Source organism: Lactuca virosa, chromosome 5 (assembly GCF_052849685.1).
Source record: "Lactuca virosa cultivar CGN04683 chromosome 5, Lactuca_virosa_CGN04683_v6, whole genome shotgun sequence".
NCBI lineage: Eukaryota > Viridiplantae > Streptophyta > Magnoliopsida > Asterales > Asteraceae > Lactuca > Lactuca virosa.
The window spans coordinates 365108398-365121957 of NC_136430.1; the positions used below are offsets into that span (position 1 = coordinate 365108398).

The 13560-nt window shown below is 36.5% G+C and overlaps 1 protein-coding gene across 1 annotated transcript; it reads left to right on the top strand.

Annotated features, from left to right (window-relative positions):
* The first annotated feature begins 469 nt into the window (after positions 1–469).
* Positions 470–5900, top strand: LOC145116949 (protein HOTHEAD-like). The gene is made up of 6 exons (XM_079053248.1): positions 470–661; positions 1546–1930; positions 3972–4282; positions 4355–4740; positions 4984–5552; positions 5632–5900. Exons 1-6 carry the CDS (start codon positions 583–585, stop codon positions 5684–5686), a joined length of 1785 nt encoding a protein of 594 aa, XP_078909374.1. The 5' UTR covers positions 470–582; the 3' UTR covers positions 5687–5900.
* Positions 5901–13560: the final 7660 nt, after the last annotated feature.

Sequence of the window (13560 nt, forward strand, 5' to 3'; positions counted from 1 at the left end):
CAGAAAAAATGAATAAAATCATCATTTTTATCGGTAATTAGGACTTTCTTGTAAATGAATTTTAGTTTAAGATTTTTTCGTAAATTAAGATAAAATATTATGATTTTTCTAAAGATTTTCCTAAAAAAATTTAATATAATCTCCCAAAATAAATTTTATTCCATCACCCGGAAATCTTTAAATCTTATATGATCTATTAACTTTGAAACTGATTTATGAGGTTCTTGACTCCATCTCTCTCATAGCATTTAAAGAGAAAAAGTTGTATATACTTGGGTGTATGTGTACATGGTATTTACGTTATCTCCTTTGCTTTATCTTTTTGACATGAATTAATGGCGTCATAATTGCTCTTCCTTAGTGTGTATATATATATATATATATATATATATATATATATATATATATATATATATATATATATATATATATATATATATATATATATATATATATGAGAAATTAAATGACGAAGGTAAGCTAAGTTGGGTGCTTTCACAGAGAACAAGACCAACCAGAATTGGCCACAGAAGTGAAAGTTGAAGGTGCAAATACTGTTGTTTACTGAAGCCTTTGTCTCCGATGGCACTCCACACCAAACTCTTTCTCTCCCTTTTTCTTCTCTCTTCATGTCTTGCCACCCTCATCACCTCCTCTCAAGGTTACAACTTTAATCTCTTCTTCTTCTTCTTCTTCTTCTTCTTCTCTCTCTCTCTCTCTCTCTCTCTCTCTCTCTCTCTCTATATATATATATATATATATATATATATATATATATATATATATGCATGTGTTCTTGTGTGATTCTAAGAGTGTTTTCTTTTCTTTTTTATCAAAATAATTAATGATTTGGATATTGTTTTTGTTGTTTAATTTATGGGTTTTGGTTTTCACCTTGTTTAATTTGTTGGTTTTTGAAAAGCTTCATCTTTTTGGTATAAAAGGTGGCAACTTTGGAAAAAAAAATCATGTTTCTCTGTCATAGTTACAGTACATTTCTGGGTTTTGATTCATGGCTCAAACGAATTCAAATTTCAGGCACAAAAAAATGGCCAATTTTGATTCATAAATCATGAATCTTGTTACATGAGCAACACATTTCTAGGATTTGTCCAAATCAAGGTTCTGGTATAAAAAATTGTCAAATTGAGAAAAGATTCATAAATTTTGCTCTAATAGCTAATCCATTTTTTGTTCTTGCTTATACCTCAAATTTTATTTCTGGCTTTACTAAAAGAAAATTTAGTTTTGGGAACAGTGTAATTTTTATTTGGTAACTCTAAAAAATATACGATACATTTATTGTTTTATTATTCATTTCTATATATTTTTCAACCCTTTAATTCCATAAACTTATTTCTTTATATATCGGTTCACATAAAATGCTATAAAATTAATTTTATTAAATTAATAAAAGAATATCTTGTAGCAATTGCAAAAGGGAATACACTTTTAATTTTTCCACGATTAGTTGGCAGCTTTGGGAAACCAAATCCTTGAATATAGTAACAAGGGCAGTTGCGTACATTTCCATCTGCGATGCAGGTGATTACAGGTTTTGGCAACAACAGTTCCCTTTCATCCGACGAGCGAGCTCCTTCTCCTCCGTATCATCGTCAAAGTCAACGCGATCCAACGGCGGAGAAAAGAAGTTTGACTACATCGTAGTGGGAGGTGGCACCGCAGGGTGTCCATTGGCAGCTACACTGTCTAGAAACTACAGTGTGTTATTACTAGAAAGGGGTGGTGTCCCTTTTGCCAACATAAATGTGTCTCTGTTGTCAAATTTCCATCTTACCCTTGTGGACACCTCACCTGCTTCTGCTTCTCAGTTTTTTGTATCCACCGATGGAGTTTTTAATGCGAGGGCTAGAGTGTTGGGTGGTGGTACTTCCATCAATGCAGGATTTTACACTCGAGCAAGCACAAGGTATAACTCTTACTACATTCATGCATCGCTTTGTTGTACGTTAGTTAGTTGTTGAGTTATTTATTCAACAGTCAACTATTTCAGATGTTAAAAGCACAGTTGGGTTTAACTTTTACTAAGTACTATCAGAATTTAAAGAATTTAAATGTTTGTTTATACTGTATTATTATAATAAAAATATTTTTTGAACAAGTGAGCTATGAGGTAGTTGTAGTTTAATTAGGTTTTTTTGTCAAAAATAAACTAGTTTATTGTAATTTACTGTTTATTAAACTACAAAAATAGCTTATTTTAGCTTATGAAACTAGCTTATAATTAATTCTTGATAAACTATTTTAAGATAACTTTTAAGAAGCTTATATAGAGTTTTTTTTATACTGTTTTTACTTTTATTTATATATCTAAATATATTTTCATGTAATTTTACATTCCAATCTAATTTATAAATTATTTTTTATCTAATATTATTAATTTATAAATCTGTTTATCAGCTATCAATTAATTTTTCAATTAACAGTTAGTTTTCAACTGATTTATCAAACATGACTTTAACAGTACAAAAAAGTCATAAATACATTTTGTGATAGTATTAAATTTTTGCTTTATTTTTCGACCTATAGTTTTATTTATGGTATGAAGGTGCATACCTTATAGAGTTGTACTTTGCACATTGCTAAAACGGGCTTCTACCCTATTTTTGTTGATTCGGGCCTACAATGTATTAATAATGGGCCTACCAATCATCGTCCTATAGTTGTTTTCAAAGTGTTATTTAGGCATTTTTCTGTTTAGATTTGGGGTTTTAACAGTAGATGCAAATTATTATGTTGCTTTTGATAGTGAAATGTGAGCTCAATGGACCACCAATAATTTGTACTATGTTTTTTCTTATATGGGTTACTTTTTAAAACATAAATAGTTGATGACATGATAACTCATATTTAGCCGATTAAATCTTAATTTCGAATAAATAGATATATTTTTAAACTAAATAAAAACAAATCTGTAGATGGCACAGGTGGATGGGTTGGACAGTTTGGGAAACAACAAAAAATTGAGTAAATTCTTGTTAGGATAAATCAAATCGTGTTTAGAAACCAGTCAGTGTTATAAAATAAATTGACGATATTTACAAAAAATGATCACTTTTGTGTGTATAATAAATTATAAATATATTTGACCATTTTGTTGTACCTTTTTTTAAAATGATTAGGCATTTCGGATTCGGTGGTAACACATAATGTAACTTTTTTTTTTAGTTTTCCATTTTGAAATGACCATTTGAAAATGTGTCTTATGTTTGAAATAATCATTTCAAAATGTTTAATATAACTGATTTTTCAATTAAATTTCTATCTTATCAGGTAAAATGTCCGGAATTGTCATTCCAGACAAAAAAATAAAATAAAATAAAATAAAATAAAATAATTTCAAAACACAAGAAGCATTTTCATTTTGATTAAAATTTTCATTCATGATAATATTTTTGCTAATATCGCGTTTAATTATCATTATTCTAATAAAATAATTAAGATGTTGCAAATATCAAGTATATTTTGGTAGAATCATAAAGGGCTCAACGCATTTAATCTACAACTTTCTAGCTAAACTTTAGCATTATTTTTTTTACCTAAACCCATTTTGGTAGAATTATAAAGTGGTCAACCCATTTAATCTGTAACTCTTAACTAAACTTTTAGTATTTTTATTTAACTAAACCTATTTTATAATCATTTAACTAACTTCTTAGTATATTTCTTTAGCTAAACCCGTTTTCTTAGAATTACAAAAGGGTCAACCCCATCTAATATATAACTTTTTTAGCTAAACATTTAAATATATTTTGGTAGAATTATAGAAGGGCCCAACCCTTTTTCATGAGTCGAAGTTGCCAAATTTATTTAAGAAGATTGGGGAATCCTAAACAAACACTTATGACACAAGCCGTATTAGTCGTGTGGGGTTATTTTGGTCATTTTGAAAATTTGATGTTATTTAGCTCCATTGAACTAATAAATTTCGTGTTGTTGTTGCACTGCAGTTATGTTAAAAGGGTAGGATGGGATGCAAAGTTGGTAAACGAATCATACCCATGGGTCGAAAAACAAATAGTCCATGAACCCGTATTCGAACCATGGCAAAGAGCGGTTCGAGACGGGCTTCTAGAAGTCGGAATTTCACCCAACAATGGATTCACCTACGACCACTTGTACGGTACAAAAATCGGCGGGACAATTTTCGATAAATATGGCCGCCGGCACACCGCCGCAGAGCTTCTAGCCTCCGGAAATTCACAGAACCTCCATGTTTTGATTCATGCCCGAGTTCAAAAGGTCCTTTTTGACACAACTGGTATGTATTATTAACATTCAAAATCAATGTATTTGACAATTGACAATTGACACTTTGTTTCTGATAACTTAGGGAAAAAACCGAGGGCAATTGGGGTAATTTTCAAAGACGAAAATGGTGTTAACCATGAAGCTTTCATATCGAGGAGGCGAAAGAGCGAGATTATTGTAACTTGTGGGGCAATTGGTAGTCCGCAGATGTTATTGCTTAGTGGAATAGGACCGAAGGAAGATCTCAAGAAGTTGAACATTTCGGTGGTGCAAGATAACAAATTTGTCGGGAAACACATTTCCGATAACCCGTTGAACACCATTTTTGTCCCGTTGAATAGGCCTGTCAAGCAGTCGCTGATTGAAACGGTTGGGATCACGAAAATGGGTGTTTACATTGAAGCAAGCAGCGGGTATAGTCAGTCTCCCGATAGCATTCACTGCCACCATGGCGTCGCCTCCGCCGAGGTTAGTCACAAAATCTTGAACTCTGGTATTAGGATTGTCATATCATATACTTGCAAAAGTTGTTGACATATAGTTGTCACTTGTTTGACAGCTAACTTTCAGTAAATTCCAATGTGAATTGATGGATATCAAGCTTACATGTTATATATACTATGATGCTATTGGCTAGACCAATGTGGTTATTAGGATTCTTATTATATATGGCAACTCATAGACAATGTTGTTTTGTATATGAATCAACAGATCGGGCAACTTTCAACGATTCCTCCAAAAAGACGAACACAAGAAGCCATTGAAGCTTTCAAACAAAACAAAAAAGATCTCCCACACGAAGCATTTCACGGGGGTTTCATTTTAGCAAAACTTGCATACCCAAAGTCGAAAGGGCATTTGAGGTTGAACAACACAAATCCGGATGACAATCCAATCGTTACATTTAACTACTTTAGCCACCCAAAAGACCTCCAAAAGTGCATGAAAGGGATCAAGATCGTGGAAAAACTCGTGAGGTCCAAACATTTCCTTAATTACACCAAATGTGATAAAGAAACCATAGACAAATTGCTAAACATGAGTGTCACTGCAAACGTCAACATGATTCCAAAACACACAAATGACACAAAGTCACTTAAACAATTTTGTAAAGATACTGTGATCACCATCTGGCACTACCATGGTGGGTGCCATGTGGGCCAGGTGGTTAACAAGGACTACAAGGTCCGTGGGGTCCACAGACTTCGCGTCATTGATGGGTCAACTTTTCGTGAATCCCCAGGCACCAATCCGCAAGCTACTGTTATGATGTTGGGCAGGTACCCTAAAAATTGATTGTTAGATGTTACATGAAATAGTTGATGTCATGTATTGAAATTTGTATTTGGTGTGACGCAGGTACATGGGAGTGCAGATTTTAAGAGACAGATTAGGGAGATCCGTAGGAATATGAAATGATAGGGATGCATAAGTTTACTTCCCGTGTGTATCATTATTTAATTTTTGTCTAAATTTTAATCAGCAACCACTAATATGTAGAATTTTTGGCAACAAAAGAAACCAAAAATCTTGTGATTTTTGCATTCTTTTTTATTTGTTTGTTTATAAGTACTTTCTTGTAATGGTAATGTATGGCGTTTGAGGTTTATTATGATCCTTTAAATGAATGATTTGTGATTTGTTTTTTTATAATACTTTGCTCTTAATATCGAAATGGACAGCATAATTTAATTCATATATCAAATGTTATCTTTCAGACTTTCACCATTTGTTTGTCCTAAAGATCCTATAAACATTGAATAGGTATGCTATAAAGTGTAGCTGCTGTTTCAACATCATTTTGGTACCTTAAATCAACTCAATGTATACGATCAATGTACAAATATTCCCCATACAAAGATCAATCTTCTGCAGGCCTCTCGGCATTGAAATTCTCAATTATTTATTGAAAATGTTATTACTAATAAGATTTTCATTGTTGATACTTGATTCTAATTCCAAGAATAGAAAATATAAAGCAATAAAGCATTGTCTTAACATGTTTCTCCCTCAAAGATTGTGAGCACCATGTAATATTATAACATAGAGCTGGCTAACGTAAAGAAGTTATGTAACTGGAAGAATGACATTTTTAGAGCATCTAACTCCTTTCTTTTTTGGACTTCAAAGGACATGGAATAGTCAAGTTTCAAGCCTCACATAGCACACATCCTATTGACTACCAGGTCATCTTTTTAGGGCTTTTAGATGATACAAAGTAGCTAAGAACTACTTCTTTGCTCAAAAGACTACAAGAATGAATAGAATCCTCTATAAAGGTTTTTTTTTGCCACTTATAAAACTCTCATTCAATTTGTCAAATGTCATTTTATGGTTATTTTGAAATAATTTTTTTCCACATGTCATTTTATGAGTTTTTCTATTTTATTAAATTCCACATAATATTTTAATGTAATAGTTGCAATAAATATAGTAATAAATGGATATCAATTTCATTAATAAACTTACTTTTTAATTTCAAAATTCCTAAAATTAAAGCTCATTAGTTTCTTTTTTATTTATTTAAATTATTTGTTTAAAATTAAAAGATAAAAAAACATTTCCATTATAATAATTCATTATTTTTCTTATAAATTTAAAGTTCTCAAATATTTTGATTTTTATATTTAATTTTTTGTTTAAATTAAACCATGTAATACATGGGTCTCACAACTAGTTACTAAATATATAAAGAACTTAGAACCTAATTCAGTAACAATCAAATATGTTGTTCAGATTAAGACAATATATATTATCATCATTGGGGTCCATGGCTCCAACTCTCTTTCCAAATTAACTAATCTTTGGTTTCCATTCGGCACTAAATATCAAGTATTGAATTTTCATTAGAACAACTAATTTAAGTTGATATATCTTTGTTAGTTTGTACAAGCATAGATTCCTGTTCATGACCAAGCTTTACCAATTTTTTTATTGTTAGTGATTAGGGTTTAGGCAAGATTAGGTTCATAACCATGGACCTTGACTCGATATATGCAAGTATGGCTAGGGCTTTTGTAACATCCCAAAATTCCAGATAAAAATTCATTTTTAGTTCATTCCAAAACATCAAATAATCAAGTCAAAACAACCAAAAGTCTATCATAGTGAAATAACATCAGAGCACAAAATCCCAAAATCACATAATGCGGAAAACATGGGCGGATGCGGTGCGATCAAGTCGGGCCCTTCCCTTTCGAGCTGAAAGTACCTGAAACATAAACTGAAAATCGTAAGCACAAAGCTTAGTGAGCCTCCCCAAAATACCTCATACCATACATACATAATAGTCAAAACATAATTGAATCTATTTCACCCCCTTCGGTCTCTTTCAACCGACACTAGGTATATTTCAACCCCTTCGGTCTCTTTCAACCGGTACTTGGTCTATTTCACCCATTTCGGTCTCTTTCAACCGATATCAGGTCTATTTCACCCCTACCGCTAGTATACAATCATAACAACAAGAGTCACAAAGATAACATACAAACATAGCAAGAAATTGTCACGAAGACAACTACCAACCTCTAAACATAATTTAGTGGGTCGGCATTGGTGCCTTCGACCCATGAGTATAGTGAAGGAAACTCACCTCGCAAACAAGCTCAAAAGTCAACACACTCTCAAAATCCCAAAACAGGTGTAATGCCACCTAGATAATCACACAAGGCAAGACCTTAATCTACCTATCATTAGTTGAACAAAAGTTCATAAGTCAAAAGTCAAGCCTTACGGTCAACGTGTTGGGTTTACATTCAAAAACTAGTTTCAAAACATGATTTTTTTTTTTAGCAACGAACGACTTAAAATATTTTAAATAACATAAACAAGTTAAACTCACCAATGATCTTCTTGCAAAGTTTGGAAAGAAAACAAACACAACCAAATAAGAAGAAGAACAAATAACAACCTTTGTAGTTCTTTGGATCCTCTTGATAGGCTTAGAAGTTGATGAAGAATGATGAACTTTAGAGACACCAACAAGTTATCAACTTGATTTAAGATGCTAATCTTGCAAGAACACTCTTAATCTATTAAGCTTGAAGTTCATAACCAATGTGAACTTCAAGAGAGTATAAGAATAAGCAAGTGGTCTTCATGCTTGAACCAAAAGTGTGAGAGGGTGTATCTGCATACCATGTTACAGTTTTTGGTCTTAAATGAATAAAGAGATCAAAGCCTGCACTTAAAGCAAGTTCTTTACACATAAGTCCTTAACTAGTTAGGTACTCCATGCACCTAAAAGCTAAGTGTTCCCCATTCTTGGAAGTCGTGTCTTCTTTCCGTTAAAATAATCAAATGACCATCACTTGTCCGATAAGAAGCAAGCCATGGTTTTGGTACAAAAAAGAATACAAGGTTTGTAAATTTTTATAAACTCTTTTATAAAATATAAACCCTAACCTTTTGGTAAAAGACAAAAAGTCCTTATGGTCCAAAATGTTGTACATGACTTAAGAAATCATACCGTATGATATATTATGCTACTTGAAAATGAAAATTAATATTTCCTAGAAATAAATAATTTCCAATTTAATTATAACAGTTTATTAAATATTTATTAAACTCGATTTCTAATAAATAATCAATTGTATCAAGTTGTTAGTGTGACTCTTTAGTATCATATGTTAATTAACAATATCACTTTAATATGATTCTTGAACATACTAGATCTTTCAATCTCCCACTTGCGCAAGATTCATATTAGACTGATATAGACAGTGGTGAACGTCTAGCAACATTCACTGGCCCCATCAACATACGACTTTGTGCCATTTTATCAACACCCAATTCCCCAAAAGCTCCAAGCTAAAATTGGTGTATAAGGTAAGTTTATCAGTTATCCCTTTTTCACAGACATCATGTTAAACATGAGATACGGATCGCAATCAATCTCATATGGTGTTCAACTTTTGGTAAGGTGTCTTAGATGTCTAACTCTCAACACATAAGAGGAACAAATCCCATTTTGACTACATAAGCCTCTTGCATAGTTCATACCATACCTAAAAATGGCTTTTATAACTGTCCGGTTAAGGACCAACGTTTGACCATATCTAAGCACAATATTCCCTACACTTAAGTCTCACTATGTATCCCAGGTGTTAAGGATACGAAGATAGTACCTTTTAATAAAGCATCATTCATGATAGCGATCCATGAGATGATCTTGATGCGGGCCAGGTGCGGCTCCGATTGCCAATGCATCGTACCGTTTGGCACCACCCGAGATGCAGGAGTTGTCCTCTCAGCTTCAGGAGTTGTTGGGAAAGCATTTTATCAAACCGACCAGTTTCCCGTGGGGAGCGTCGATTATGTTCGTCATGAAGAAGGATAGTTCACATCGGATGTGCCTTGATTACCGGGAATTGAACAAGTTGACGGTGAAGAACTGTTATCCACTTCCGCAGATTGACGACCTCCTTGATCAGTTGCAGAGTGCATCTTGGGTCTCCAAGATCGACTTGAGGTCGGGGTATCATCAGGTGAGGGTGAGAGAGGAGGACGTAGAGAAGACCGCGTTTCGGACTCGTTATGAGCATTACGAGTTCGTAGTGATGCCATTTGGGCTCACCAATGTGCCTGCAATGTTTATAGATTTGATGAATCACGTATGTAGGCCGATGCTCGATCGATCAGTTATTGTGTTCATTGATGATATCTTGGTGTATTCCAAGACCAGAGAACAGCACGAGGAGCACATTCGAGAGCTTTTGGGAGTGTTGAGGCAAGAACGGTTGTACGCCAAGTTCTCGAAGTGTGAGCTTTAGTTACAAGATGTCCATTTCCTGGGGCACCTCGTTAACCAAAACGGGATTTTGGTCGATGCGGCCAAGATCGAGGCAATGATGTAGTGGGAGGTTCTGATCCCTCAGAGATCAGGAGTTTCTTGGGTTTGGCGGGATATTATTGGAGATTTATCCAGGATTTATCCATGAATTATCCATGATTATTGTACCCCTCACTCGTTAGACAAGGAAGGGAGTGGATTTCCGATGGGGCCTTCAGCAGCAATCACCATTTGAGACCCTGGGTCAGAGATTTTGCGAGGCCCCGATATTGACCCTTTTAGAGGGTGTCGAGGATTTCGTGGTATTTTGTGGTGCATCCATCATTGGTTTAGGGGCGGTCCATATGCAGAGGGAACGAGTGATTGCTTATACTTCACGGCAGCTGAAGTTGCATGAGGCGCGATATCCTACTCATGACCAGGAGTTGGGGCAGTGGTGTTTACCCTCAAGATTTGGAGACATTATCTATATGGGGTCCGTTGTACTGTTCACACGGATCACAAGAGTTTGTGATATCTTATGTACCAACCGAATCTGAACATGAGGTAGCGCAAGTGGCTGGACGTGGTCAAGGATTATGACTGCGAGATCCTTTACCATCCGGGTAAAGCGAATGTGGTAGTGGATGCCTTGAGTCATAAGTCGGCTGGACCTTCAGCGGGAGAGATGTGTATAATGATATCCGTTGATTCTCCACTTTTGGATTTGATCAGAGAGGCACAAGCGGAGGGAGTTAGGAAGGAGAAATAGAAGCAGGAGAGGATCAAGGGCGAGATCGACAGGTTTGTCACCGATAGTCGGGGGTTGCTGACCCGATGTGGTCGAGTTTGGGTTCCAGTTGCTGGTGGGATCAGGTAGATAGCGTTAGAGGACGCTCATAAGTCTCGCTTTTCTATACACTCGGGAGCCACCAAGATGTATCAAGATTTGAGATTAAGTTACTCGTGTCTGTGTATGAAGAGGGATATAGCCTGGTATGTTGAGAGGTGTTAGACCTGTAGGATGGTCAAGGTCGAGCATCAAAGGCCACATGGAAAGCTGCAGCCTTTGGAGGTTCCCATGTGGAAGTGGGAACAGATCACCATGGATTTTATCACCAAGTTGCCGAAGACTACCGAGGGTTTTGAGGCTATATGGGTCATCATGGATCGATTGACCAAGAGTACCCACTTTTTAGCCATCCGGGAGAGCTCTTCGGCCAGAAAGTTGGTCGATGTGTATGTTTGGGAGATTGTTGGTCGTCATGGGGTTCCGGTATCCATTGTATCAGACCAAGATGTTCGGTTCACTTCCCGGTTTTGGCAGAAGTTCCACGAGGAGCTGGGCACGATGTTACATTTCATCACTTCTTATCATCCGCAAACCGACGACCATAGTGAGCGGACCATACAGAAACTTGAGGATATGTTGGGGGCTTGTGTTATAGATTTTGGTGGGAATTAGGATTCCTACCTACCTCTTGTGGAGTTTTCCTACAATAACAGTTATCACTCCAGCATTGGTGCCCCACCTTTTGAGCTCATGTATGGTCGGAGGTGTCTGTTGTGATATGTCTCCGACTTGACTCCGTCTTCTTTAGCGACTGAAGAATCAAGCCTGAGGATCACAGTACAAGAGAAAAAATCAGTTAGGCTTTGTCCGGGAGGGTCTCTCGGAATGAAGCTCCGATGGTCAAGTTAACTTTTTTTCCTTGAGAGAAGAGAGATCTAGTCTATTCAAGTGGAGGAGAGAAGTAGGAGATTATTGGTCCCTTCTCTTGGAGGAGAAGGAACCTTTTTATACCTGTCTTTGGGGGGAGAGATCCCCAACAATATCCTTTACCTTTTCAGGTCCTGCAGATCGTGGAGGTTTTTCATTGGTGCGACGTGCCCCGTACATAGTTGTTTGCTATTGGTGCAGCGTTGTCGGGAGTCGGGGTTCAGAGCACTATCCTTGTCTTTGTGGGAGTCGGAAGTACTCTTATGTCCAGTGGGAGACGTGGGCCCCATTTCTGGAGGTTTGCCCCTGATTAGCGGAATACGGGGATAAGTACTCAAGGGTTCTTGGGCGATGGTTCGGGACGAGTGCGGCAATCCTTGATCAGGTTGCTTTTTGGTTGAAGCTTCTGTTACCCTTTGATGTATTCTTGGTGAGATACATCAACAGTGTCGTACCCCACTTTTTTGGGGAGAGGTTGGCCACATAGTCATGGGGAGGATTGAGGTAGTCCTTCAGACCACAGAGCTTATTCAGCAGATCAGGCAGATATTGCAGACAACTCAGAGTCGGAAGAAGAGTTATGCCGACCAACGCCGATCAGAGTTGGAATTTCAGGTCAGCGATATGGTACTATTGAAGGTCTCACCCTGGAAGGGTGTGATACGCTTCAAGAAGATGGGGAAATTGGGTCCCCGGTATATTGGATTGTTCCGACTGATCGCCATGGTAGGCAGGGTAGCCTACCGGTTGGATTTGTCGAGTGAGCTCAGCCAGATCCACAACACTTACCATGTTTCAGAGTTGCGGAAGTGCGTGTTGGACGATGAGGCAGTGGTCTCCTTGGATGATATTCAGGTCGATGAGCACCTGAATTATGTTGAGAGGTCGATAGCGATAGTGGAAAGGAAGATAAAGATTTTGCGCAACAAGCAGATAACTTTGGTAAAGGTTCAGTGGCAGCATAGGAAAGACTCCGAGTGGACCTGGGAGCCGGAGACGGAGAGGCGGGAGCATTATCCTGAGTTGTTCGCTACGGCCGACTTCGACGACGAAGCCTAGTTCAAGTGGGGGATAATTGTAACATCCCGATGTTGAGGTATTTTAAATTGTAACCCTTTGTATAATTAAATATTTCATTTTGGTCCCTGAGTATATGAAAGATTACAAAATGGTCCATAGTGGCATTGTTGTAAATTTGGGCGGAACACGCGTACGCTGGGCTTAAGGAGCATTTAAGGGAACCACGTCGTTTTGGGAGTACGCTTGGCGTACTCCGTCTGGGCGAAAACCCTAATCTTGAGGGTTTGGACCCTATATATTAAACCTTAAGTCCCATTTCCAGCCTCCATCATTAAAAACATCTTCTCTTGCAAACCCTAGCCCCAATGTTGCATTTTGAAGCTTGAGTGTGTGTTTTTGTGTGCTCCTAAGGAAGAAGAAGGTGGTGGTGAAGCTTGGATCTGGAAGTCTTGCATTAATCTCCATCTCCAAAAGGTTAAACTTCATACATTGATGATTAACTCGTTAGATCTTGGTTATATGACGATTTTATGAACTTTTGTCTCCAAGCTATGACTTTCTTGTGTATGGCATGCTATAAAACGTATGGGTTGTCCTTTTGGACGTTTTTCCATGACTAGAGTCATAAAAATATGATCTTGGCCCCTTATTTTCCCTCATGTTACTTATTAAGAGCTTTAGTGGTTAACAGTGGCGTAGCCAATATTTTGTTATAGGGTAGGCCAAATAATTTAAGCATAAAAATCGAATCTAATATTTTTTGCTTTGTAACAAAATT

Coding starts and splice junctions, on each gene's coding strand:
- LOC145116949 (XM_079053248.1), top strand. CDS start 583: ATGGCACTCCACACCAAACTCTTTCTCTCCCTTTTTCTTCTCTCTTCA. Junction 662..1,545: donor CCTCATCACCTCCTCTCAAG/GTTACAACTTTA, acceptor TCTGCGATGCAG/GTGATTACAGGTTTTGGCAA. Junction 4,741..4,983: donor ATGGCGTCGCCTCCGCCGAG/GTTAGTCACAAA, acceptor ATGAATCAACAG/ATCGGGCAACTTTCAACGAT.